Source organism: Neodiprion pinetum, chromosome 4, assembly GCF_021155775.2.
Source record: "Neodiprion pinetum isolate iyNeoPine1 chromosome 4, iyNeoPine1.2, whole genome shotgun sequence".
NCBI lineage: Eukaryota > Metazoa > Arthropoda > Insecta > Hymenoptera > Diprionidae > Neodiprion > Neodiprion pinetum.
In genome coordinates this window covers 28938495-28966143 of record NC_060235.2, presented here as the reverse complement: position 1 = coordinate 28966143, position 27649 = coordinate 28938495, and the positions used below count along the sequence as shown (strand labels likewise).

Genomic DNA, 27649 nt, shown 5'->3' with positions numbered 1-27649 from the left:
CTCATGCGGGGGACGAATAACCTTGACTTCTCGCATAGACGCCCATTTTTCACTTTCCTTTTCCACGTAATATCGGAGCTAGGCATTTTGTATCTATATTTTCTATTCCCTTTCACTCCTCTTTCTCCAATATCCTCGCACGAGCGAACTTCATCTGTTGTTCTTATGATGGCAGTTTGCGAGTTAAACTACAAATTTTCCACAAAATTGATCCGGGGCTTGATCCACAGCCCAAGGAGTCGGTTCAAACTGGGGTTAGACTTGTATGCATAGCGTAATCGGTGTAAAGCCAAATATTCAAATCTCTCTTGCTCACAGTCGTCAGTTGACTTTAGCGTACAGTCGTCGCGTCGTGGTGTTTGTGCATCTGAACCGAGAGAAGCGGGAGAGCCGAGGATTTGGTAAGCCGGCAAATGCCAGGTGAACCCGTAATGTAATCTATACACCGCACAATCCATCCCGAGATTACGTTCAACGTGAGTAATCACGACCATTCCACGCGTCTGTCCGTCATACTCAGGAAACACTCTACACCTCTCGATAACGAAGTACACATAGATGACTGGGGTGGTGAATCTGCAACAGAATCCTCTGATCATTGCGTAACGAACGTCATGCGAATTCTCGGTCTTGCTCTGCTTGCTCAAACTGCTTGCTCAAACTTTAGCCGTCAACTGCATAGTTTCACGCCTGTGAGTCTTACACAAGCTCCAGGCTTCCGCTATAATAAGCCATAAATCGGAGAAAAAACTCCGGGTGTTAAGCCGGATGGGATTGAACGTCTGTTAAGTTCCCAAACTTATTGATAAAACTTATAGGTATCCATTCGGTATCCACCCTCGGCAAGTATACATAGGTAGGTGTACACATGTACCGTAACCCATCGCCGAATGATCGTAATGAAATGGTATACATACTATACATATACCTATAACACCGGCCTCTGTTTCTGTATCACTTGGCAAGTATCGTATCCCTCACATCGTGAGAATCAAGCACGTGAAAGTCTGATGAGTTTCCGATCCCCGGCTGACTTTCGATTGACTTCGAAATTATCATGTATGCCAGCAAATGTATCGGTTCTATTGTTCGATTAGTCTCGCTGTTATCACCGTCGAACTCCTCCTCGCATTCGCATTATTATACCGGTATACGGGAGATAATTTCCCGAGACCATTAACCGATTTCCTAACGTCATTATCGTCCGACAATGAAGTCCGTGACGCGGACGCGTGCACCGCAAGATCGTTAAGAGCGCGCGTATAACATGATGCAGCAGCAGTTTCCACTCCATAACGTTCCGGAATGATTGAATCGTAGCAATTTTCGCGCCATTCTCTATAACCGTCCCTTGACAAAAGCTGGAGGCGGGCGGTCGGGACTCTGAGCCGTTCTCGTAACAATGGGCAATTGTCTGTCGGCCGTGACCTAGTGATGGCCTCCGGAATATCCTTCGAGGGTGATTTCCTACACCCTTGTATACGTGCAAAGTATACGTAGATGCGCATGCCCACCACCAGTTGCCGGCTGCTGCGCGAAAGCTCCCGGACAACGACAAAACGGTCACGCGTCGCTCCTCCGTAGCAATCGGCACGCGTGCACCGAATTCAAATTCTAGATCCACGTGTACGGTCCAGCTATATCTCCTCCTGATTTACGAGCCGCGCCAGATATCCGGCCGATTTTGGATCTTCCGTAGTTGCTTTGGACACGCTGCTTGGTAGGGTGGGATTTCAATCGGCTCCGGGGGATGACTCTCAGCTCTCAGACTCCGGGAGGGCAGAGACAAAGGGGTCTGATTTCAGAAACTTGTGATCAAAAAGCTGAGGTTTCCGATCCAGGTGACAAAGGCAGTGTGGAAAAATTTGTCACTAAATAACTCGAGCGGAACGGCGAGCGCGTTTACTCGGATTTGTTGAAAGCGTCTCGAGACTGTATAATGAGGCGAATATATCGTGCTGAGCATCAAAGCGTAAAATCAACCCGGAGGTCGATAAAACGGGAACAACACACTCAGACTTGCGAGTGTTATACGGCGCTTCGTTTCTTCAAGCACGCCATCAGGTAGTGCAAGCAATGCCCGACGCGAACCTCAAGTCGCCACTCGTTTAACTCGCGATACCCGTTATCAAAATACCAGCGCGTTATCCTTCCGCGGTTTTATAGATAAAACCGAGCTTACACTCACGTGAGTTCAAAATTCGCGCCACTAGAACGATCAGGAAACTAGAGTCCCTGCCGTGGGGATAGGGGGAGGGGATAAAACGTGGCGTGCTTGTGTATAATCTTAATTATTTTACGAGCGTCGTTAGGTTTTGTTAAAAAATTTTATTGCGTGATAATGGACTGCTGTTTTTATGGAGATTTTCATCGTTTTCCTTTGTGCGCAAGTCGAGTTAGATGGCTGGCAGGTATGTGCGAGATATATAAAAGCTCCCCCGTCCGACACATCACCCCTCGGCGCTGGTTAATATACGAAAAAGGAAAGACAAAAAAAGAAAGAAGATATTTCAAACGAATTGAAAAAAACAAGGGAAAAATTCAAACTCATGACCAATTTGAATTAACGACACCTACGCCGTTGACCCGCGTCACAACAAAAGCTTCAGGGCTTTCCTTTTGTTCTGGTGAATCTACAGCGGTTCATTTCACGGCCCTTTATCCTTCCGCTGAACGGTTCCGTCCGTTGTAACCGAAAGCCGATTACGCCGAAGGCCGAAATGGCCATTAGTGTATAAAGGCTGCCGGAGATGCAACGCAACTACGCGCATAATCACGAAATTTATGCAAGCACCTGCGGAGCGATATCGCATTTCTTGAGCTATGATAAAGCGAGTAAGTATCATCACGGTGCGAACCACCGGAAGACCCACATTGAACCGCACCACCGTGCAACGAGGCATCAGATAACCTCCGGATTAACTTTCCGTTTCAACCAACTCCCCCGCTCCGAAGTCTTACACCTATAGTTCTAACCAGATTTGACCCCAATTGCGACCCTGGCATTAGTCGAATTGTAATGGTTTACAATTACAATCGATCAGGTCGAGCTAGCTTGAGCTCGGCACCGCGACCGCCGACTAATCTCGCCTAAGACCGAGTCGGGTACGCCTGTTTCTAAGCTGCTGGTGTACGCATGTTCACTGCAGGGCTACCCAGGCCCCCCGCTGTTATGCGATTTACAATTACGTGATACCGGCTTAAGTATTTAAGTGTTGACCCTTAGCGCGAGTCGTTATGAGATGCTGCAGCGCGCGCTTGAACACGCTTTAACGATACAGTAAATAACCCGCAAGTTACTGCGCCACGGTGGTGTATAAAGGCCTGTTACCACCCTGAATAATGATTCCGGCGGTACAACGATTCCCGTGCACGTTAATTATTGTTTCACCGTGTCGTCTTTCACCGAGTCGTTCGTGCTCGTAAATGTGGCAAAAATCGTCGTCAATCTTAGAATCAAGGTTGAAAAATGAAAAGATTCGAAAATATTGCACTTGGTTCCAAAATACGTATTTTGCTTCAGACCACACAGTAAATAATTAACGTGCAAATTGTTTAGTAACACGTTGATTTACGTTCATCTAAATTTACGTTGCATGTACTTTATTCAGCTGACTACTTGTACCCAGTGGCAAGCAAATACTTTCGAGTCTGCAACGATCAAAAGAAATTATTATAACGTTTGGTATTTCAGCTGCTATGTAACGTCATCCTAATTTCCCCTCCGTTTGAATCAACAAATGTAATATTCACTCTCGTTAAAACGTAACGTCTCAATTAGCGAGATTCGTAAAACCGCTCAAGATTCAACGAACGGAGAGTCAAAGGATCAGAATTAATCTTACTCCTTCCTCTTTGCAAAAGGCTTCCGAGAAATATCTCAATTTCAAGAGTTTACCTCATAACTGTCCCACCGTTTACAATTAATTAACGAAGATCATTATTTTATAAGCACTGAGTACTAGAATAATGAGAGCCTTCATTCGCACTGATACATTTATATACCAGATATACTGACAGTTATATTATAAATATTTATCCAATAATCATGCGCACGCGGTGCGGTTGCGGGTTGCACCATTCATATATACATATATGTATATGTATATAAAGTTTGACGCCTCATTATGGAATTTCACAGTGATATTGATAAGAGGACTTGAAAAATTCTGTATCGCCTTCGCACAACACTGACGAAATGTCTCATGCGCTTTTAACGCTATTCAATTTTACGCCATTGAGAAAAAGCCTAGACCTTGATACGTCGAGATATAGTGAAAACAACTTTTCATTTTCGGGGCGATTGCAATAACTTCCTTTTTTCTCTGACAGCAGCGAAACGGGAAACTAAAAAGATACCTTCCGCTAAAATAGTGAAAGTGAAACAGTTTTCGTCCAATTTCCAAATGAAAGGTTACATTGTCCCAAAAGACACGCTGCAGCCTTCCCGTATTCGGCTCCGAATTCACTCTACATCTGTCTACGGCTCAGACACGCCCACTGCCAGCAAGGAAGACATTGATTTAAGGAACCCCGAAAGTCAGAAGTCCCCCAGAGGCTTTCTTCGATCTCATCTCATCCGGCATCCGAAGACCCGGGTCCAGGACCAACCCTTCAATGCACCGCGCAGCCAGATTAAAGGGGCCGATGGCACAATGCATCCACGCGCCTTGAGCAGAATACCTAGGACGGAAAGACCCTTAAGGGACTTCCACCAAACTCTTCTTCGCTCCCCCTTACCACCCCTTCGGCGCACCACCAAATCCGCTCTCCTCGCCTCTCGCCACATCTCTTGCCGCAGCGTCTCGCACGTTGGAACATTTCCTAAATGGTCCAAGTCCACCCGGTGATAAATGGTAATAGTATACGTCGGGGTGACAGAAATGGCGATAAACGAGAACGGCATCACCTCTCCTCCACCCCTGGCTGCCTCCTCGGCACCGGCGAATTCGACGTCGCGCCCGACAAGTGCAGGACTGGAAAGGCGAACGGGGTGGCTAAAGGTTGACTCTCAACCCCCGCTCCCTTATTTACTTCTCAATGGAATCGGTCAAGGACTCTGAGAAATGGTGTTGCCATCGATTTGCGCTCTGAATCAAGAGAGTAGTTGCAAGCTCCTGTACATTCCTCCTTGCTTTTCTCTCCGATCGGAGAACAAACCTTCGGGGTTATTCTACCCCGTTGGTAGAAAACAGCTCGAGAGAAAGCGTTGTTCGATTGCCCCAAAAATACGCGTTTCCCAACTGATCCTCACTCAGTCGCTAATTTTTCTTTTCCTGCTTTGTTTCAGTGTTACGAGACGAGTTTCGAGCCGAACCACAAAACACCCGAGTCGCTGCCGGGGAAACAGCGCTTTTGGAATGCGGTCCGCCACGAGGAAATCCGGAACCTTCGCTCCAGTGGAAGAAGAACGGAAACGTCGTCGATTTGGAGGCTTCGAAACGGTGAGTTGAAAGACGGACTGAGATCTCTCGCCTCGTAATTGCTTGCGGTTGAAAATTAAGACGAAACTCGAAGCCGAATGTCACGGACAAATGTTACGCCGTGTAACTACACGCGTGCTAAACATATTGTGGCGAAGCTCGGGAAGTTGAATTTGAGAGAAATTTTCTCGCGTTGCTTTCTTTGCCAGAGCCAGTGAGCAACACGAGATCTTATCCGACCAGTTGTGTGAAAGCGATATAACACCCGCGCGGACACAAATCAGACGCCCAGAGTCCGTGTTACCAGAAACTCCACTGGCTCTTGGAGCACAGAAAACTTCACGATCATCTCGCGATCCCGATTGCGAGAGTGGTCGGCTAAAATTTCGGTAACCATAGACCTTGTAGCTTCTTTTTTGTGGAGAGATAACGAAATCTACGAATTACTACTCTTGGAAATAATCCTGCAAAGGCAGACAAGAGAAGAAAAAAAAGTGATTGTAGGCGTTGGGTGAGCACAATGCGCGAAGAAAAATAAGAAAGTACAAAATAATTGACTAGATTCTAAATACAGCAGCTGAATAATTTCAGATGATTAATTTTGCTTCTTTTTTTAAAACGAGCAAAAGAAATCCAGACTTGCATGGTTCAGCTCCGCCTGCCTAGACAGACACAGGTATAAAACCGTCGGTTCTTGTCCAATAGAAACGAAGATTTAGAGAACCGCGACCAATGAGAATAATCCAAAGACAGAAACGTGGTCGTAATCTGGCATGTATTTGCATGAGAATAGCGCTAAAGGATGTCGTCCCATTATTCTTAGCGCGTTATCTTTGTCCACGTTCAGTAAAGGAGAGACACGGTCATTACTTAGATTCCCTCCTGGCGAGAATCCGAGAATTAATACAAAACCCGTCGTTCCCTGCATGCTGCATCGCTCCCCGGGAAAATAGCTAAGCAAGGTGGAACCAGGATGACGTCCAAGTCGTCAAACCAACGCTGCATTTGGGATAGCTGGTTCTTCACAATTGTGTTCCAAGTCGCATATATCCATCACTCGGTGAGCTGGTCGGCAGAAAAGTCGATACTCCATGCCTGTTATTTTCGCGTTTCGCTCAAGTCTCAGTTTTTCAAGAGACATCGGCAGGGCGCGGTGTAGCTAGCTTTGTGTTCGACGCCGTGTTTTCCCGAGTCTTTTGGTGATGGGGGAGAAAAAGTAGAGGTAGGTTTTGCATTATTCAGCGATTTGCGTCGAGGTACAGGTACGTCTGCAGTATCGTTGCATAATTTGTGCTCCGATGCAGGAAACGCTGCAGCAGGAATTGAGTAAACTACTCGGTGCTGTGTAGAGGTGGGTGTTCAATGAGAATTGAAACTGATTGTAAGTGCTCGGAGTGCTTTGTGAAGACGAAGTCTCAGAAAGTTGATTCGATCGATGTTATAAAAGCCGTTGTGCTAGAATTCTGTTCAACGATTTGGAGAATAAGTTCCTCGCAGTGCAACGATCACACCCTTATCCATCATTCAACTTGATTCCTTGCCACGCTTAATCTCACGGTTGGCGCTGAGTTCCGCACTTCCATTAACCGAAATACATCTTTCATTTCAATGCGATACGTATTAATCTTGAAAGCATTCCAAAGTGGTATAAGGGAGTGCAGCAGCAGAGGTCCCGTTTCAAATCCACGGGGAAGTCTCCCTTGGGCAATCGAAGATAAGGTATGAGAAAAAAAGGAAGGAAAAGAAGAACGGTTTAAAGTTGCTAGAAAGATTCGCAGCACAGTCCTCATCCCCTCGGCCGTCTATCGTTTTTCTTCCGTTAACGATCCTCCTGGTCCTGAAGGACGGAACTCAGTGGGCTTTCGTTGTTCGCGACAAAATCTCCTCTCACGAATCTCAATGGATCAACGCAATTAAAGTTTAATCTGACTCCACGTCTTTTCGTTACGGTTCCCTTACTTCCCTTTTTTACCTCCTCGCCAGTCCCTTTTCTTACCGGTTTCTTCCTTTGTTTTGATAGATCGCCCCTTCGCCCGGAGGTTGAATGGGTAATAAATTAGACTCACTAATAGAAATTAAATCCGCTTCCATTGGCGTGGGCTCTCGACTCGGGGGATTCGCACACCGCCACTGGAATTAATTGATACTATAAATTAGAGGACACAATCAGGAACCTATTAATTCTACGCCATTGTCGGTCCGACCGTCGCCACGGTTCGTGTAGACTGCGCATACACTGTACACTCTACGGGGCCTGATACTCTGGCATTCCAACGTCTACTGTATACCACACATGCCTACGTATGTGAGAAATCCTAGGATATGCAGTCGAGATACGTCGTTTCAGAATGGGCTGGTTCTACCGCTTGGCCATCCTCTGAAACATTATCTCTGTCACGGTGCACAGTATCTAATTTATTTTCCCATAGTCCCAAAAGAGCTGACCGACAGGAGCGGTATAGCTTGGTCTTATCAAAGCAGTTTTAAATACGTCCGTTTTGGATATTTCCGTATTCATGATACGCTCTTTCGTTGTACGTTCGAGTCGAAAGGTTTTTCACACCTCGAAATTTTCTCAATAGACTTCATGGTATGCCTTTTGTGTATATATATATATATATATATATATATATATATATATATATTTATACATATACCATATATGTATACCAATGGACTCCTTTTCTCTCGTTTCAGAGTCAGTCTCGTCGACGGCGGCAATCTTATGATATCCGACGTCAGACAGACAGACCAAGGGAAATACCAATGCGTCGCGCAGAATATGGTCGGTTTTCGGGTTTCCGCCGTTGCTACCCTCACTGTCCACGGTAAGCAGACGTTCAGCGATCAAGGCAGGGTGCCTTTCCATTGATGTAAGGCTCCAGGGAATTAATTTTGAACAATGAAATTCTTTCCTTTCAGTAAAACCATACTTCCTAGCCATGCCCACCAACCAAACAATTCTGACTGATCAAACCGCGGAATTCGCATGCCATGTTGGCGGAGATCCACCTCCCGAAATTCTCTGGCGTCGGACCGACGGCAAGATGCCAATCGGCAGGGCTAACATTTTGGACGACAAGAGTCTTCGAATAGAACGCGTTACCACCGAAGACCAAGGAACTTACATCTGCGATGCTGAGAACAGCGTTGGCGCCATCAGTGCTAATGCCACTCTGACCGTTCACTGTGAGTTTACATAATCATACGATTGACAGTGTTTCCAGGAAACGCATTTTCTTCTCAATGCAAATTTTACTATCACCTCAGCTCGCCCAGTCTTCGCGCACTTTCCAAAAGATGAAGCGGTGAGCACAGGTTCGGACGTTTCCTTCGCCTGTGCCGCTCGTGGGGCACCAAAACCCTCGATATTTTGGACCCGAGAAGGGTCGCAAGAGTTGATGTTTCCCGGCAACGTTTATCAAGGACGTTACACGGTAACGGAGGACGGAAGTCTGAACATAAAGAAGGCCGTTCGCAAGGACGAAGGTCACTACGTTTGTAGTGCGATAAGTCAAGCCGGAGCCAGTACTGCTACTGTCTTCCTTGAGGTTTGTATTCCGTTTTTCCCGACGTTCGGAATCTCCAACGTGTGCTTCATGCTTCTAACGCGTTGCATCCGTGAACAGGTTACATCCGCAGAAGAAACGCCCCCGCCAATAATAGAATTGGGACCAGCGAACCAAACTCTGCAGCTTCAAAGTACCGCCTCATTGCCATGCCGGGTTGTCGGCACTCCAACGCCTCGGATTCATTGGCACAAAGATGGAGTTTTAGTGAACCTTGGAAGTCGGATAACAATGGCCAGCAACGGCACTCTGTTCATCAACGACCTGCAACCGAGCGACGCCGGTCTTTTCACCTGCATCGCCTCCTCGGAATCGGGAAACACGTCGTGGTCAGCAACGCTGAGCGTCAGCACGTCCACGTCTCTGCATCGGACACCCGACATGTCGGCATTGCCCCAAAACCCAAGCAAACCAAGAATTGTTAACACAACGAGCAACTCTGTTACCCTTACATGGAGTCCTGGACACGAGGGTCAGAGCCCGATCATCGGATACAACATCGAGTATTTTAGCAGCAATTTGAACACTGGATGGGTTGTTGCCGCTACGGGAATCACTGATGACACGTACACCGTAAGTTCTTTACGACTCGCTTTTAAACCCACCTCCGACACAGCCGTAACATCGCTTGATGACTAGTTGGAGCTAATCTATCGTTAAACTGATACATGACTACCATAAATCACAAACTAACAATTTCGTCACAGGTAACTGACCTGAAACCGGATACCAGCTACGTCTTCTTGGTTCGTGCCGAAAACAGCCATGGTCTCTCATTGCCCGGGCCACTTTCAGACAGCGCTCATACAACCAGCATCAATCAAAATTCCGTCCCTCCAATCGTATTGATACGAGCAAGGGACCGCTTGAACAGCGAAATTCTGCACTTAAGAGAAGTCCAGCCTCTAACTAGCACTGCAGTAAAAATCATGTGGGATGTGAGTATACTAACAATTTTGTCCAATCATTAATGGCAACGAAACTGTGATTTTTCTTCTTGCATGGCGATATATCACACTCCCGTTTCTTTTAGATTCTTGGTGCTGCAGATTTGGTGGAAGGCCTCTATATACGTTATCGTGAGGTGTCTAATAAACCCGAATATCAGATGGTCACTGTCCTAAATGCTGGTGCTACCAGTTACGTGCTAGTAAATCTGAAAAAGTACACGCAATACGAATTCTTCTTGGTGCCATTTTACAAAACTATCGAAGGAAGACCTAGCAATGTTAAGCTTGCAACGACGTTGGAAGACGCCCCGACTGGAGCCCCGGAAAATGTTCATGTCGGGATGATCAACATGACGTCAGCGTTCGTTAGATGGTCGCCACCCCCAAAACCGGAACAAAACGGGCAGCTTGTCGGATACAAGGTAAGAAATGTTTATTTTTACCATGTCTCTTCGGTGCCATTAGCCTTCGAATACTTTCTTCAGCAGTCATCGTTCCAACCACATGTGCATTCGGTTTACAGATACAAATCAAGAGCAATAGCAGCAACAAGATTCTTGGTCAGATGTCGTTGAATGCTTCAACCACGTCTGTAATCATAAACAGTTTGACAACTGGGGGTCTTTACACGGCACGAGTTGCTGGACTGACGCGTGCTGGCATGGGTCCCTTTTCCGGACCAACTCTTCTTAATATGGATCCCGGACAACTGACTCAATTACCCCCGAGAACCGATCCAAGTCATGGGGGGATATCTGTGGTGAGGGAAACGTGGTTCCTCATCCTGATGATCGTGATGGTGTTCGCGGTATTCGCTGTTCTCCTGGGTGCGTTATACGTGAGGAGAAGACAGGCCATGAGCAAGCAGCTCGGACACTTGAACGTGCCCGTGGGTACAGCCAACGACATATGCCAGTTGAACAAAGATACTTTATGGCTGGATCGCGGGTGGAAACCAACTAGCACACTCCAAAGTGCGAACGACAAGGACTGCGAGACGAAATTATTGAATAATCAGCAAATGTTGGCGCCTGGTGTCGTGGCGATTCCCGGTTCGGAGTACGCTGAAGTGAATCTGACGACGTTTTACAACGCAAGGAAACAGCTTCAAGCTCCGCCAGAACCATACGCAACAACAACGCTTTGCGTCGGTAGTCGGAGTCCTGACTCCATGGAGAATAGCGGACAGAAATCGAACTCTAGCGACTCCTGCGTCAAGCCAGACTATTCGAGCTTGGATTCTAACCAGGATCACAACAAGTCAACCATGTCGCCAAGCAGCGACAATGCCAGCAGTGTATACACCGACGAGAATATGGAAATTCAGAGAAGACCGCAGTACCGGATCCCCCTGAACGATACTCAGCCGGGTATGCCGAACTGGTGCGACATGTTGCCGCCTCCTCCAGAGCACCCTCCACCCCCAGGAACCTCTCTTTCAACGAGGATACAGACGCCTGCGGGTGCTTTTAGTCCGCATTTGGCTAAACGAATCGTCCCGAATGACTTGGACGGTTCGACGTCGGCGAATTCACAGAGTCCGCCAACTCCGCCTGTGAGAGTGGGCAACAGTTACTCCCCATCTCCTACGCCGTGGAACGGTCATGGACCAATCGAGGGGGCGAACCACGGAAACCTTCCGCAGGGAAGGTACACCACTTTACCTCCACAAACGAACCCCCCACCCGTCCCGTCTTTCCCGCAAGGCTTCAACCACTACGATTACAAAAATCAAGAGAACGAATATGAGAGCGGCTCGGTAATATACGGTCACCAGAATGGACACCCCGAAGATTACAGAACCCACGACAGCTTCAACCGTGCGAATCATCCGAACTCACATCTGGATCATACGACGTTGAACGACGAAGTTTATCGACACAACGAGGAGATGTTTAGAAATGACAATCTTTATCAGCCGGATAACGACGAGTGGGACAGAAAATCGTGCGACTCAAACACGCACTCTGACATGTGCTGTTCCTGCTCGGAGTCCAGCTGTCTGTACGCCGACACCATGGAATACAACAACCAGTTTGCTCCTGGGTGCGCCCACAACAGGGGTGGGTCCAGGAACAGGAGCAACAGGAGCCCAAGGAGACGGACCAACAGACCACCGTCGCCGACTTACAGCAGCGACAGCAATTATTCCTGCATTCCTCAGAGACAATGCGGGTCCTCCAACCCCCAGGAACATCACAGGCACAACCGTAGCAAAGGTAAGTTCAACGGAGTATATATCATCATATATAATCTCGGATTAGAGATCCGTTTATCATTCCTGGCACTGAAAATTTAATCGACTGTTTTATTAATTTTTCCAGACAAAGTTCCTGGCTTTCCAAGAGCGAGTGGTTACCCCCAGCACAACTCGTCGGCCTCCAATACGATGAGCAGCTCGGGTAGCCAGAGATACAACAAACTGAACAGCGTTTTCTTGGGGGCGAATAATCCCATTGGTTCATCAGAGTCCAACCGACTGAGCGATCACCGCGAAAGCTAAACGAAATCAACTACCGGAGTTTGAGCTGAAAATGTGTGGTTGTTGCAAGGTCACAACGATTATCGGCGGAACCATTGGGCGTAATAACGCAACTTGAAATTAGATAAGGACTTTTACCATTCAGCAGTTACTGTAGTAACTCGTGAGCAATTAGCGAAATTCATTAGACGAATTTCGCCGATTGCCAATAGTTGAATACCTCGCGTAGAAACAGTCTCTGTATCCGAATGATTCCATGATTTAAAAGTGACTGTTAAGAAATATTTTCTCCATTCTACCTTTCTACGTTTGAGGAACCAAGCCTTCTAATATTCTTCTTGCTAATAGAATTGCGAAGGCTTAGGCAAACGAGCGTTGAGTTATGATGAATAAAATGAACAATAATAAATAGCCTCGACTTAATTTTAGTATTTCACAATGGGATTGTCCATTGGAAAATATCTCAAACATTTCAAAGCAATTACATTTGTTACGTTAATCTATAATTATTTTCCGAGTAGAATGTTAAGTACTAATATTACCTTTAGCGGGCGATTTACTTTTTAGGTTTAATTTAAGATACGCTCGTAGTAGTAAGAAGACATACACACAATAATGAAGCCCAACTCTTCGAGTGCTTTAAAAATTATTCGAAATAATTGAAACGCGAGAACATGTAAATCTCTTCGTTGTGAGAAATTTTCATAGACTGATCAAGATCTGAAAGAAATCCACAATTTATGTTCCGTGGTAAACATAGATTTCCGCATAACTTACTTAAGTACCATTGTTGAGAATGTGGTACAAGTACGAGAGAAAAAGGAGTAATGCCAATATCTAAGCAATACATGAATAAAACTTGAAAATATCGTTCCAACAGAGGACGTGCGTATTGTTGAAAGCTTTTATTTTATAAATATGACGTTTTTTCCCATCCAATATTTTTAATTTTACACCCAACACGATTATGATTGCTGGAATTTAGGTACCTTGACAAGTTTCAAGGTGATTTATAATTCCAAAGCAGTTTTTATACAAGCTATTGTACTATAGCCTCCTTATTATTTCATGTAACTGAACAGCTACTGTAATAATGGATAAAACTTTGATATGTGTAACGAGAAGGTGGCATTTATTTTCAAAAACGTGTACATTCTCAACTGCCACGAAAAATAATGCATATTATTTTCGATATAACGTTCCTAACTCGTAAGGAAATTAAAAAATAATTTTACTAAAATGAAGTAATCAACGTGTATCTCTTCCAAAACGAATATACTTATAATATAATATATTATAAAATATTACGGTAACAATGACGATGTAAGTGTATAATCATATCAGATGGTTTTTGTATACATTGTACAAAGTTGATTAACAAGTTTAGTCATTAGTATATAATTAACACATTAATGATTATTATTATTATTATTATTAATATATGCGCCGTAGTTGTTAAGGGATATGAGGTGTATTATGTAATCAGTAATGTGTATAAGCGTGTCCTGACAGATAAGTGAGAATGTGAGTACGATGTTAAATGGTACATTTTACCACATGATACATTCATATTTTAACAGTTTTCTAAATACAAATACATATGTGGCTGCACCTTGTGGTAAATGGACCATAATACACATATATATCATTAAAAAACACATAGACATTAAACGAAAAAACCATGTGTTTTTTGCTGGTAAATTTTTTGTGAATATAAACATATAGTTTAACTAATGTATAAGATGTATTCTGCTGTTACATCCAGTGTGGTTTCATATGAAGAAAGAATAATTAGTGATTAATGAAAAGAACACTAGGTAAGCGATAGATAACTTTGAAGCCATGTAATCGCTCAAACTCAACATAACTAATCAATTACTGTACTAGTTAAAAGTAATCAACTGCCCGATAGACACTATGGTCTCTTTATTGAACGAAAAGCTTAAGAGATCAAAGAAATTCAAGGTTTAAAATTTTTTTACTTTGATAGAGATTATAATCACTGCCGAATTTTTTATTGTGCTCCTACAGTAATACTGCAATTTTAATTGATTGGAATTTTTTACTTATTAACGATAGAAGGTCAACTGTTGACGGGGGTCGTCAAACTTTCCGGGAGTCAGTGCACACAATTAATGACTCGTAAAAAACATTATAAATTTGAATTTAAATAAAAATTAGAAAGAAAAGGTTCATTTCCGCTGTCACGTCAAGTATTTTAAAAACTGTCATCTATTTCAGAATAGAAGTGAAGAATAGACGTAGTAAGTATCTAGTATCGGTACAGTAACTTGTAAATCGTAAATGTAATGAGTGCACGTTCGTAAAAATCCATCCAATCAGAGAAAAAAAAAATACATTTAGAAATGCTCTTGAAGCGTTTAGTTTAGGTTTCACGCTAGAGAACGTCAACACCGTACAGAGATTGCGAAATTATAGTGTTTCAATCAAGAGAAATAGCTAGGAAATATACTTTAAGAGAATAGCCCCTACCATGATGTTATCAAATTTAAATAACTATCCACGGCCTTTGTAAATTTGTATAAGGGGTTGCATGGCCACAAATTTTTTGAGGTAATCTTTGAAATTACTTCAACGACATTGTGGCTGTGGCGCAAAATAAGAAACCATCGCCTCAATGCAGATAAGGGAGAATAACGTATTATTTTTATAATTTGCTGTCTTTGAAAAGTTGAAGCGATGGTTTTATTGTTTTGTTAAATAAATACGGTTAAACTCGATAGAGTAAAAGTTCTGTCAAAACAAGCCTTGCGATAAAACATAGCTCGCACACAACTGGTGGGTCTTACAGGGCCCACCATCCTAACGTTAAAAAACTTAAGTAATATAATCTGTATTTGTAGATTTATTCAGCCAAATTTTGCCATCAAATATAAGTCCTGTGAATTTTGCGCAAATTGTTTCATGAGACAAACATTAGTATATATTCAATTATCTTTATTTCACTACACCCACCGTTATTTTTAAATTAAATTTAATAAAAATATAATTTTTGATACGAATGCACTCCATACAGCTGTAGAATGTTCAAAATTCATGGAACTATTATAAAACTATGATTATAAATTATGCCTGGCAACTCGCAAGCTAGGGGCACATAAAAATAATCCATATCATTATAAGAAGTTGAGAGAAAATTTAGTACGGATTGCTGAAATTTATGATTAATTGTTTAAGGGCTATTTTAATTACTTTGCGGGATTAGCTCGTAAGTGTAATCAAAGGCTGACAAGTGTTTTATTTTTAATTGAAACAATTCATTTTCTTTTTTTAATCTTACCTTTATTTTATTGTCTTACACCCTGTATATATAACGAAAGGATAATAATGTGGATGTTTCATATAGATAATAATTTATTTATTATTAAAACGGTGATCAATTATTCGTTGATGATTGACGGTAACAAACTTTTATAGTTACGACGGCTAAAAAACATCTAACCATGAAAATACACACACAACAAGCATACATACATACACTACACACCCAAATACACATACAAAATTGTAGATAATTTATAACAATCGCTATTGTCAAGTACTACGTATATATATCACTGCATATTATACCGATAATGATTAATAAAAGTAATGTTAGAAAAAAATCGTAGTAAACGTTCATCGCGTTAAATCGAAGCTCAAGAAACCGACATCGACTTCTACATTCTTTTGTACCGGGCGTAAATTACCACAGGTATGTGATATAAATTTAATTATATGAGTCTATTAATAATTGTACATCTACAAAATTACCATGTATGAAACCAATATAACACAAGCAATCAGTTTCGTTAAAACTTTGACTATTATTGGAAAAACAGCACAGTTCTCCAAAATTTCGACAGCCAAAAATGCAACGAAACCATAAAAAAATTACCTACGTTGAAAATAGCAGATTATATACAGGTAATGAAGAAAAATAACCATGTGTGAAGATTTTTTACACCTCTTTATTGCACTTATGTTTCATTTGTACAGTAATTTGATGAAATTAAAAAATAGAGTGTATTCTATCTCGAGTTAATATGTTAGATTCTGAAACTGTAGTGAAATACGAGAATACAAATCAAGTAAATATGGAGTATTTCTGTGATTTCGTTTAATACTAATTCATAAAAATCTGAAGATCAATCGAAGAAATAACAAAACATTTTACATAAATTATCAGAAGAGTCGCCCAACCACTTAAACTCATCTCGTATCAAAAAAAAAAGAACAAGAAAGAGCAAGTTACCTGTAATTTATTATGCTTGATAATACGGTTTTGAATTTAAGGATTTATTAAATAACCACCATACAGTGACAAATCAATTAGGTAATATTACTTTTAGATTGATATAATTAGAATCGATTGCGTGATAGATCATCCAAGTCTTAGGTTATTAATTGAGTTTGTATAAATGATTGATGTCTAAAAGTGTGAAAATTAACCACAGCCACCTTTTCCACAGCAACTTCTTTTTGGTGCGCGATAACCGCGACTGGTTTCACCCATCAGAGGATTGTATTCTATGAAAAATAACAAATATTTAGATGCCTATAATTACACGAAAATATTATTGTTGAGTTGCAAAAATATCTATGCTTCGTAATCATGGATCATCATACATATTAACTCTGAATTAATTGTATACTTCTGTCTGGAAGAGAAATTACAAGCTCAATACTCATGTATATTAACATCTGGGATAACCGTTTCGAGTTAGAATCTACATATTTACCTGATTTGAGTGACTTTGAACTGGACTTTGAGCCTGATGCAGAATCATTGCCATCTGCATATCCCAATTTTTTACCGACATCTGTTCCTTCTGTAAGCTCCTTCAATGCTTGTCGCTTCTTTTCAATACGCTGTAAACGTCCAATAATTTAATTATAACTAATTGCGTAACACTGGATATGAAAATGTAGCTACTAGACAAGGAATTAAGAGTTTTTACTTCTACAATTCACTTTTAATACCAAACAAGATAAACTGAGAAGATAGAAATGAAACAACACTTTTACATGGTCTACATTTATCCATAGAAGTTTTAACAAACTACCTCTTGTTCTCGCTGTCTTGCTTTTTCAGCATCTTGCATATATTGAGCCTGCATTCTCAATCGTGCAGCTTCTATTGCAGCTTGTCTCTGTTGTAACATATCAGAGTCTAGGGAGAAGAGAAAACTGGTACTCATTAAATTCACAATTACAACATATGGGTTCGAAATTACAGAAAATAAACTCAAAGGCTAAGAAATGAAAGATGCAACGGAACGGCTATAGACCAGTTACTAATAATTTAGCTAAAAATCATTGCATGACTTAAATTTTTACTTACCTTTATGGTATTTTGCTGAATATTCGAATTCGTCTCTTTTTTGCCTCCAACTATTATACGTTTTCTTGATATATGGATGAAGGTAGAGTAAAACAACTATAGATGCAACTGCATACCACCCAAATGGAATGGTCGCCTCCCACGCTAATGAAAAGAAAAGATCAAATTATAGAAATTAATAGCCAATGAAAGTCGTAGAACAAGGTAGTTTCAATTCAAATTACTGTAAGCTATGTTTGCCTATCTTCGGTACATGCCTCCAGTACGATATTTCGTCATGACTTACGATTTCATAGTATCATAAAAATGAGTACACATATAGTTATGAAGACAGGAATGAAGTCAAGATTAACAACAAACAAACGTCCAATGAAGAAAAGCCCTAGAGAAAAATTACCGTACTTTGTTTACTTGAGTTTATGCACTTATTTACAGATTCTATGGATGAAAGTGTTATAGAAACACAAGTAAAAATACGTCAGCAAACCTAACCTAGCATCAAGCCCTAACTGTGAAAATGGTAATAAGAACTGTACTGCTATTCAATACGCACCACTTTCCACAAACGAATATGCGTTGTACATTTTGGAAGGTTTCGCGTATTCTCGCGGATCCAGTCGCTATTGAAGAGTCTTTGACAGCCGTCACGTAAGTCACGTTATACCAGCGTCAGTTTCGTTTATGATGACATTCAACAACTTGGCACATCGCCATGCTTGCTAATATCATACTGCATTTTCATCGTAAATGGTCGCTGTGCTGCTATGGCTTTTACTGTAATTTTTATCGAAGAATGGGAGAGTTTTGAACGCAGCCGTAGCAATCAGCAAGGCGCAGTGACCATAGGCTAGATTTTCACGAGCAGCAAAATGCTGCGGTAGCGAAAAACTGACCACACGGAACAGCACGGGCAATTGTTGCAGCATGCCGCTTGGTGGCGCCGCGGTAGCAAAATGCTGCCCGTGGAAATCTAGCAATAGAGTTCAGTGTAGCAGCGACACCGGAGAGCGATCGTCGCGAAGGCTCTGATTCGCTGAGTTCTCGCTCTATTATGCTGGTTGAAATGCTTGCAATTCTATTGCGGGGAACTTTGAATTAGTTTTCTATCACACCTATATGTTAAACCTTCAATTAAATAAACCTTGTGAAGTGAGTGCATCGAGTGATATCGTTCGGTATATCCCAATAGTCCGGTCTAAAAAATAAAACGAGTACTTGAATTTGAATTATTGTTCATTGTTTATTTAATATGTGCTTCTTTAAAAGTTATAATATTCACATTACTATTTGCCGACTTACAATCAAACGGCATTTACCTAATGCAATTGAAACTCGTTCCTGTAAATACTGAGATATTTCAAAGATTTACATAACATTTCACAATCGGCTTCGGTGTTTTATGGATTATTTTGCATCATCCCAGTTGTTTATTAGTGTAACGTTTGTGATAATGCGAACCTGCCTTATAGGGACCACTTACTACAGCTGCTACGGATATCTTCTGTTGATTCTTCCCTCAGGTATTTATAGTTTATAGTCTTCATCAGATTTTACTTACATGCAGTTGCAGCATATTATACAATAAAATAGACAACAGTAGCAGCAATGATTAAAGTCAAGTGATATAGATAAAAATGTTTCATAACGAATCCCTTTATTCAACGAAAAAAAATCGTTGATATGTACAAAATGATTATGTGATATATGATCGCAGTAAATGCATTACTCGCTACTCTTATCCCTAATTTACAGCTATTGTGTATTATTCTCATGTAGTGACACGTCTATAAATTCATAAATTAACAAGTTCCATGTAATATGGAAAGTGCTACCTAACTGTCAAATAAGTTAAATTTAATGATACGCAGCTATTATCTACGTAGTTTTAGTCGCTGGTTGAATTTTATACAAGAGTTCAAATGATTAATATCCAAACTTATCATTAAGATTAGTTTTTCCATCGCCAGTTTGATTTTCTGGAGGTACCCACATTGAGTAATCCTCCTTGTATGTATCTTGTTCGTAACCTTTTTGCTTGTCCTTCTCCGCCTTCTCCAACCTTTGTTGTATTCTTTTCTGATTTCTCCGCTTTCGCTTTTGCACATCAACTTCCTCTCTCAATTTATCTTCTTTTGCTAATAATTTGGCTTCAGAAGAGCAGTCTATACGGTTTTGTTCTTCATTATTTTCGTCAGATTCCCTTCTATTATCACTTTCTAAAATACTACTCCCAGTTTCAGTAGATTCGCCATCACCAAGCGAACAACTTTCTGTCAGATTCAACTTATAAGCCTCTATTAATCTTGCATTAATAACTTCTTTTTCGTTCTCTGATTTATCATCATCTTCATCTGCCTCATTTGCTTTGTGGGTAATACTTAGTGAGCTTCCAACAGATTTTATGCCGCTTTTCTGAAAGCAATAAAAGTTTTTTCAATTACTTAATTTTTTTGATATTAAATAATCAACAGTTCATTCATTATTATAATTTTCAAAACAAAGTTACGAATCATCAGATTTAGGATTTAAAATTCATGTATGAGTAAAATTCGAACTAAATCAGGAATGTAAAGGACCAGGCGAGGACTCAAACTTACCAGGACTTTAAATTTTTTCCTACTGCCGATCATGGGTAGTGATTTTGCACTTTGTACGTTCTCTGGATCAGTAGATTCCAAGGATGTTTGGGATTTTAGTGGTGGTAAATTAGCAGGCTTAGCAATGTTTACTAAATTTATTAATCGGTTCTCCTCCTTTCTAAGTGTTTGCAATTCAATTTTCATTTTTACAATTTCACTCTTATTGAGTGCAACGGTTTTTAAATTTGACATGAATGCGTCGAGTGCATCTTCATCTGAACTTTCAGGTTCCAAAGCTTTCTGCCATTGTGCATTTCGTAGATCATTTTCAATATTCGTGATCTGTTTCACCACTGCTTTGTGTTTTTCGAGCTGCAAAAGGCAGAAAAGTCAGTAACAGTATTTCGTAAGAGTGTATTTAGTATACCCAATATCACTAGATAACAATTCAAGTTCAGAAACAGCTTAACATCACAAATAAAGTAAGGAATTTTTTGTTTGTTCTGATATTAGGCTTTGTGACTTAATAGGTAACAACAACTTCAGCAGTATTCACGATGTACAGCGTTACTGTATTTATTTATAATTTGATTACGTAAAACTCATAATGCCAAGATTATTACGCCCATTGGGATGTATGACGTATTGACGAGTGAAATTCTGTTTGCCAGTCAACTGCTTAATTATGATATTCATGCAAAAAAGTTGAAGTCGATAAATATCAAAAATACTGAATACCGTATAAAACATTTTTTACCAGAGAATTGTAGGTTTCGACTGTATCTTCCAGTTTTCCTGCACTTCGCATACGCTGCAGGCGTTTCTTTTCAATTGCTCCTGTTCTATCTAGAAAATTATCTTCATCTGAATCGTAGAAGTCCTCTTCTTCCCAGTTTTTAGCCTTTCTCTTTCTTGCCTCTAAAAATGAAGGACGTCGAAATTAGTAATATTAATATGATACATTTTTTATAGAATCAGTTTCTCAAATTGAGCTACATCTCCGAGCTGCAACAGCTTTCTTTCTGGTTTATTTTTCTAATTTTGGGACGATGCATGGACGGTTTTTCTCACTGCCAGGAATGTCAAGAGTGTCAATCAAATACGTAGTTTAGGCAAATTGACTGTGGCTTTGGAGTTGTGAAATTGAACCTTTGGAATGTATATATTGTAATGTTTTTCTTACCATGGTGTGCTTGTCTAAGTACCCCATGCCGATCCAAGATTCGGCAAGCTTCCAGGGCACATTGAATAACGGACTCCTTTTTTTTCCCCTTAACCAGAGCTTCTGCTCGTACAGACTTGCCAGTTATACTATCAATTGGAAGGCTGGAATAAATTCGAGAATGATAGAAATACTTTTTTACACATAGCGATATTCAATTGAAAAAAATCGGTATAAAGCCTGATAAAACTTTATAAAAAATAGGATTAGAAAATAAAAATTATTTTCTGAACAACAGTTGTTTTTTCATTTTTCCAAAGCTATGCGACATGATTAAAGAATAAATTTCAATATCTACTCCTATTATTTTTGTTTTTCAAATTATATAATGAGCTCAATTGACACGAAACAAAATTGTCCGGCACAGTTGCTTCTGAATTCAGGAAGTCAAGGGGGTTCTAAACTTACTCAACCCAGCAAAGAAATTGCCCAATGCCTTTCTCCTCTGTTTGGTATTGAAGTTCGAATCCCTCTCTTTCAAACCATCCTCTAAGAGTTTTTTTTGGATCATCCAAGAACAATTCTTCGTTATTTGTAGCTGCATAAGGATTTTCAGATAGATCAGTCTCTTCATCGGCATCCTCTCCCATCCCCCAATCTATTCCTTCATTTTCTTCTTTCTCTTTTCTCAACCTTTCCTCTTCTTCTATTCTCAGTTGTTCTTCCTTCTCTTTTCTTTGTCGCTCCTCTAATTCTAATCTTCTATTTTCCTGTTACACAAAACAAAATTGCATGCAACCCATCCAGTTGAACTATCGAAGTATATTACCATCTTTCAAGAATCGATAAACCAATAAACTAACAAACTACACCCCTACCTAGTTGTAATCTTAACTGAGGTACCAGCACAAAAGTGTTTCATTAATTATTTGCTGTGTCTGTATCAAATTCATTATTCCTGTGCTCGAATAGCATTACTCCAATTTTTTACTTCTGATAGTAGTGATCCGTTAAGGATAAAAAAATTTACTGTACCTTTAATTCTGTAACTGTTAATTCGGTTTCATCTTCCTCATCTTCCGTGGGTCCGTGGACAATAAATTTCCTCTGGCTACATCCGAATCTTATCATATGACCACTACGTATCCTGACATACATGTTCGGCTTCATTCGATGACCATTCCAGAAACTGCCATGTGTACTTCCCAAATCATACAAATACAAGCCTATTGGATTTTTTTCATCTCCTTTTAATCTGTACTGAATGATTGCGTGAAATCTAGAGATGGTAGGGTGAGCCAAGGGGATATCACAGATCGGTAATCTTCCCAAAACATAGAAACTTTTCAGCGTCAGGTCTATAGTCTCTAAAATCACCCCAGATTTTAATACTTCTAATTTATATTTTTTTTCGGGCAACCCTCCCCATATTGGTTCTTTGTAAGGTAAAACTGGCTGCTTTTCTATTGCTATTTCAGCAGGTGATGATGGTTTCTTCAATTTTGACTCATCATGAGCTAAATCAATTGTTTTAATGCTATTGCCAGATTCCTCTTCATTATTAGACATAGACTCTGACACTTCTGGTAATGTCTTGTCAACTCCAGGTAGTACAGATGAAATAGAAGCCAAGTCGCACAGTTTTCCTGGTTTTCCTTTCCTTGGGCCAATTAATAAACTTGGAGTTTTAAAAATCAATTTTTTTTTTTCCACCGAACTATCGGCTGGAATTTTCTGATCAACATTGATGATATTTTGCACCCCTTCAATATCCATGCTATTAATTTTCCTAAAATTGTCGAGCAATGGATCTGTTGTGTGATTTTTTACGGACCCTTCTACTGCAGTGATTTTTGCTTCATTGGAAATGCCTAGAGCAATCTCAGTCTCAGATTCTTTTAATTTCTGTGTTGGTGGTAAACATTCTTCGATGGCGATCATCTTGACATCATTTATTGGTACGTCCGTGGTATTTTTCAGCGGTTCACATTCGATTAGATCCATGTCAGTAAAACAAATCACCTGATAATAGATTATTGTATTTAGTTGAATATGTAGTTGCTGCCGACTTGGCTTTACGTGCAAATTTATCTTGTTTCGGTTTCAGAATCCAATTCCACAAGTACTAAAACCGTAAAAATTATCACAGGATATTTGAAATTCACTTTCAACATAAACGAAGTTTGATGAAAACATATAAACACATAAAATCATAACCTCAAATCAACAATCAAAATATAATTTCATTCAGTACGATGAGTAGTTTTGAAAGTTTGTTGCTTCAATCAGCACTTGAATCTTGTTTTTTTTTGTGACGAACCGAGAATTCATTCATTGAATATAAGCCTGATATGTAACTAAAGTAGTTAGATATATAAAGGTTTAGGTTATGTATGAATTGTGATTATATTGTCCGGTATAAAAATGATATTATAAAAATTGTTGCTACAGAAGTGAAATAAATCTAACACAAACTAATATTTTAATTTACCGTCACTATTAACGCTCAAATCCATCGGGCATTTTTAGTTAAACAATAAGTAAGCGTTGTTTTACTTGGGTATTACGTTTATTTACGTGCCACAACTTCACTTGACTCACAGGGCTCACAGGCTTCATAGCTTAAAATCCAATCCTTCGGGCTTTTCCGGCGATTGTCGGTCCCGCGCGAAGTCAAATTTTCTGATGCCTATTTTACGGGACTTCACGAGACTACAACGATTTCAAAGCTCCACACACTGTGTACATCGGACATCAAGAGCTGTTCACCCTTCGAGTAGATCACTAAAACTTCATACTTCAATCTGATCTACCATTTCTAACGATAATGAGCCTTCCTGATTTACTCTAGTCAGTTCTATTTTCAATTCTGTTAGTCGGCGGATGGATTTTACTTCATCTTTCGCTTTTTCACATATACTTTGTTAAGACGTGATTCAAAGATATTTTATACTCTTATTTTTTAGTTTTCTAGTTCTTCACTTTACTCTAGTTATTCATATTCGCCGGTGTGACTGAATATCTTATACCTGACTTGAAAAATGATATCAACAATTGAAATTTCATATTCCAGTTCCGTTCACCATTTCCAACAATGAGTAGGTGTTTCAAATTTTTTCTTAACTTTACTTTTGTAAATTCGTATCCGCGACTGAGACTGCAAATCTACTTTGCTTGATAAATAAACACAATCTAATAATCAAACTTCATATTTGAGTTCACCAAACTTCTACGACCTTTCTTATTTATTAAGACTTTAGATATTTGAAACTTGTTTGATACCCTTCATTCGATGATTATTAACGTGTGTAGCTCATTGTCAGATAATCCAGCCATGTACGTAAATATTTTGCAGTTAGAAACCTCATTATTTTTCGAAAGCAATGCCAACGATTTAGATATTCTTCTAAAAAAATGCAAAGTACAACAAAAGCTCCAAAATTTTTTATTTCATCCCTAATCCATTATTTTTCGTAATTTTTTATTTTTAAAAAGTTGCGTACTTAACAGTAAGGATTGATTTCAATATTTTCTGTACGTAAAGGTATCTTTGTCAGAATTTATTTCATCATTTTTCGAAATAAATCTTTGTGATTTATTATTTTGGTGGTTCTCGAATCGCAAAGTAAATTTTTGTCGGTGTTTTCACTCCAATGTTTGTATCTACATACTTAGCGCAAGGTTTTAGCACCTGAGTTGTTTTGGGGGATAGTAGTTATTACGATGATTTATTTATATCTACGTATTCTACAGTTACATATAAACATTTGTAAAGTAAATTTTGTTACACAGACAAATCTCATGTAAAGACAATGTTACAATCTGGCAAAGACTTGGTAAGCTTTTCTATAACTTCACTTTTATTCTTCACTTGCGGCAAATTTCCAAGCTTCAGTTTCTTCAACTTTCTGAAAACGAAAAAATAAATGAATTCTCAGTATTCCAGATCATATAAGATCCAACTCATGTGATATAAGGGTTAATACTTTCTTTTCTTGTAACTGACGAGCATTGATAAATACTTGGGGTGAAGAAAATAGGATTCACAATTATGAAGGTACAATAAAAAAAATCATGGGATGTTTTCTACAAAAAATAGGATTACAAGAGATCAATTTCGGCATAATTTGAAGTAAAGTGAATACATACGTGAGTTTATTCAGATCGAATAGAGCCTTCTCGGAAATATTAAGGCAGTTACTTATCTCAAGATGCTTCAAGGTATTTTTGAGTATAGAAAGTAGGGGAATTGCTGGATCCTCGACGTAAACACAGTTGACTAGCTTGACTTCATTTATGTAATTGCATCCGTCTAAATTTCAATAAGATCACATAGTGTCGAATCAAATGATAAATTTCATTACAATTAAACATAAGTGCTCTTACTTCCTGCATAAGTGGAATATGTTCACCATAGTGAAACAGAAAGAAAAATAATTCCCAACTCATAGCCTTGGAAACCTGTATTGAAGCAATCGTCAAATATTGATTAACTTACTGAAATGTGGAAATCCATGATAGCTAATAGCAGAATTGGTAGCATCAACTGCTTCAATATGTTTCTGAGGTTCTTCCAACGAAGAAAGAGCATTGTAGTCTGAAAGAATACTTCCATCCTCTCTCCATTTGACTGCAGCTCCATTTCTTAATAGCCATTCCGCACAGGCTCGGTCTGGACCAACTTCCTTAACTCGATTTTCATCCACCCTTTAAATAACCAGTTCTTGAGACTCAACTATATGCCATTCTCTCAAGGTAAACATTCAGCACCACGATAATTTGGCTATAAAAGAAAATTCCATTGAATGTATCGATTGATACGTAAAAAAAGTTAGTGATGGACGCTTACATTGCTAACATGTCTTCTTTGAAATCTATCAAATATATGCTGTATAATACTTCCATGCATTACCTCATAACATATTCATTTATAAATGATTAAAGACTTGAGTAATAGTTGTTGATGTCTCTACCTGTTGAACATGATTGTAATCCAATAAAAAAACGATCTATGAGATTTCGACTGTGCTGGAATCAGCGATGAACGAAAGCTCTTCATGATCTGAAACATACACATATGGCACCCAGTACAGAAAAAAACAATAAAATGTGTCGTGCCAAATTAAGCCCAACAGTAATTAAGTAGTCTTGTCAAGCTAAAATATAGGTTGAACAATAATACATGCAACATATGAAATAAAAGAAAACTCATTATATATACACATATATATATATATATATATATATATATAATAAAATTATGCGCAAAAAATCGTTTGTCGCAGTTAGCATGATAAAAATCCCGGTACATTGACAGTCTTTTATTTTATCAAAAACCAAAGCGCTTCATACCGCGTGTGTTGCCATTGTGCTCGTACTTTGTTGACAACTCTAAATATCTTATTTGCAAAATATTTACGTATGTCGATTTTTATTTATCGCAATTATATTTTCCGGTGAATGTAGCTTTTTGTATGCGACAGAACGAAATTCAGAGACTGAGACGAACGCAAGATTGACAATTGACTGCAATGCCCGGCGTATTCGAGAAGCGTAACGTTGTCGATAATCGATCCGAATGGGCGGGAAATCTGTTTGAGGATTTCAAATTCAAGTAATTGTGAGATTTATAAATCTAATAATAGTGTTTTTCGATACTAGTGCGCGAAGGTGGCAATGCCCGCACAAGCGTGAAGGCGCAGCACGAGCCCGGAGACGAGTTGGAGGTGAGTCGAAGACGAACCGTAGACGAGTTGAAGGGCGAGTGTGGCGCCTTCACGCTTGTGCGGGCATTGCCACCTTCGCGCACTAGTATCGAACTCTATTTTTTTCTACACCTGTAATGGAAAGTCCGACATACACGATTATATTTACACGAAACCACGGCAAGATGTCTGTTCAGTGACGATGTCGAGCACGGCAAAGAGTGACAAACTATTCCGTCGTTGGCGCTAGTGCAGCTGTTTACGAAATGCGCAACTGTGGATAAAAGTGCGACCGTCTTTTTCGCATACCGCTAGCAATGTGCGAAGGTTTATCTTATACCGCCGGCAATGTGCGAAAGTTTTTCCCGCACAAGTGTATAAAAGACTACTTTCGGTGCTTGTAAATGGTACATAAAAATGGACTTTCCATGCAGG

At 39.9% G+C, this 27649-nt stretch overlaps 4 protein-coding genes across 7 annotated transcripts in view; 1 reads left to right on the top strand and 3 right to left on the bottom strand.

Annotated features, from left to right (window-relative positions):
- Positions 1 to 16147, top strand: part of LOC124216295 (roundabout homolog 2) — a 215038-nt gene extending 198891 nt beyond the window's left edge. Inside the window, exons 3-11 of the mRNA XM_046620625.2 lie at positions 5291 to 5444; positions 8121 to 8251; positions 8346 to 8612; positions 8694 to 8974; positions 9053 to 9565; positions 9700 to 9930; positions 10026 to 10364; positions 10466 to 12161; positions 12267 to 16147. Of these exons, the coding sequence (XP_046476581.1) occupies positions 5291 to 5444; positions 8121 to 8251; positions 8346 to 8612; positions 8694 to 8974; positions 9053 to 9565; positions 9700 to 9930; positions 10026 to 10364; positions 10466 to 12161; positions 12267 to 12445 (3791 nt within the window). The 3' untranslated portion in view covers positions 12446 to 16147. The remainder of the gene's footprint in view (positions 1 to 5290; positions 5445 to 8120; positions 8252 to 8345; positions 8613 to 8693; positions 8975 to 9052; positions 9566 to 9699; positions 9931 to 10025; positions 10365 to 10465; positions 12162 to 12266) is intronic.
- A 230-nt stretch (positions 16148 to 16377) lies between these two features.
- On the bottom strand, positions 16378 to 18566 carry LOC124216296 (selenoprotein S). The gene is made up of 5 exons (XM_046620626.1): positions 18322 to 18566; positions 17769 to 17912; positions 17491 to 17597; positions 17167 to 17296; positions 16378 to 16954 (listed from the first exon to the last, which is right to left on the bottom strand). The coding sequence occupies exons 1-5, from the start codon at positions 18350 to 18352 to the stop codon at positions 16872 to 16874; spliced, it is 495 nt and encodes a 164-aa protein (XP_046476582.1). The 5' UTR covers positions 18353 to 18566; the 3' UTR covers positions 16378 to 16871.
- Positions 18567 to 19391: 825 nt separating this feature from the next.
- On the bottom strand, positions 19392 to 24265 carry LOC124216560 (kanadaptin). Of its 2 annotated transcripts, none has more exons than XM_046621181.2 (7): positions 24001 to 24265; positions 22545 to 23634; positions 21978 to 22279; positions 21531 to 21673; positions 21105 to 21265; positions 20366 to 20719; positions 19392 to 20180 (listed from the first exon to the last, which is right to left on the bottom strand). In XM_046621181.2, the coding sequence occupies exons 2-7, from the start codon at positions 23511 to 23513 to the stop codon at positions 19692 to 19694; spliced, it is 2418 nt and encodes an 805-aa protein (XP_046477137.1). In that variant the 5' UTR covers positions 23514 to 23634; positions 24001 to 24265; the 3' UTR covers positions 19392 to 19691. The 2 variants fall into 2 exon arrangements, with proteins under 2 accessions (XP_046477137.1, XP_046477138.1); XM_046621182.2 differs by having other exon boundaries at positions 22545 to 23531.
- Positions 24266 to 24937: 672 nt separating this feature from the next.
- On the bottom strand, positions 24938 to 27438 carry LOC124216570 (ATP synthase subunit s, mitochondrial). 3 transcript variants are annotated; one of them, XM_046621209.2, is made up of 5 exons: positions 27370 to 27438; positions 26483 to 26571; positions 26008 to 26216; positions 25659 to 25821; positions 24938 to 25417 (listed from the first exon to the last, which is right to left on the bottom strand). In XM_046621209.2, exons 2-5 carry the CDS (start codon positions 26566 to 26568, stop codon positions 25309 to 25311), a joined length of 567 nt encoding a protein of 188 aa, XP_046477165.1. In that variant the 5' UTR covers positions 26569 to 26571; positions 27370 to 27438; the 3' UTR covers positions 24938 to 25308. The 3 variants fall into 3 exon arrangements, with proteins under 3 accessions (XP_046477165.1, XP_068991973.1, XP_046477164.1); XM_069135872.1 differs by lacking the exon at positions 27370 to 27438 and adding an exon at positions 27253 to 27274; XM_046621208.2 differs by lacking the exon at positions 27370 to 27438 and adding an exon at positions 26862 to 27197.
- Positions 27439 to 27649: the final 211 nt, after the last annotated feature.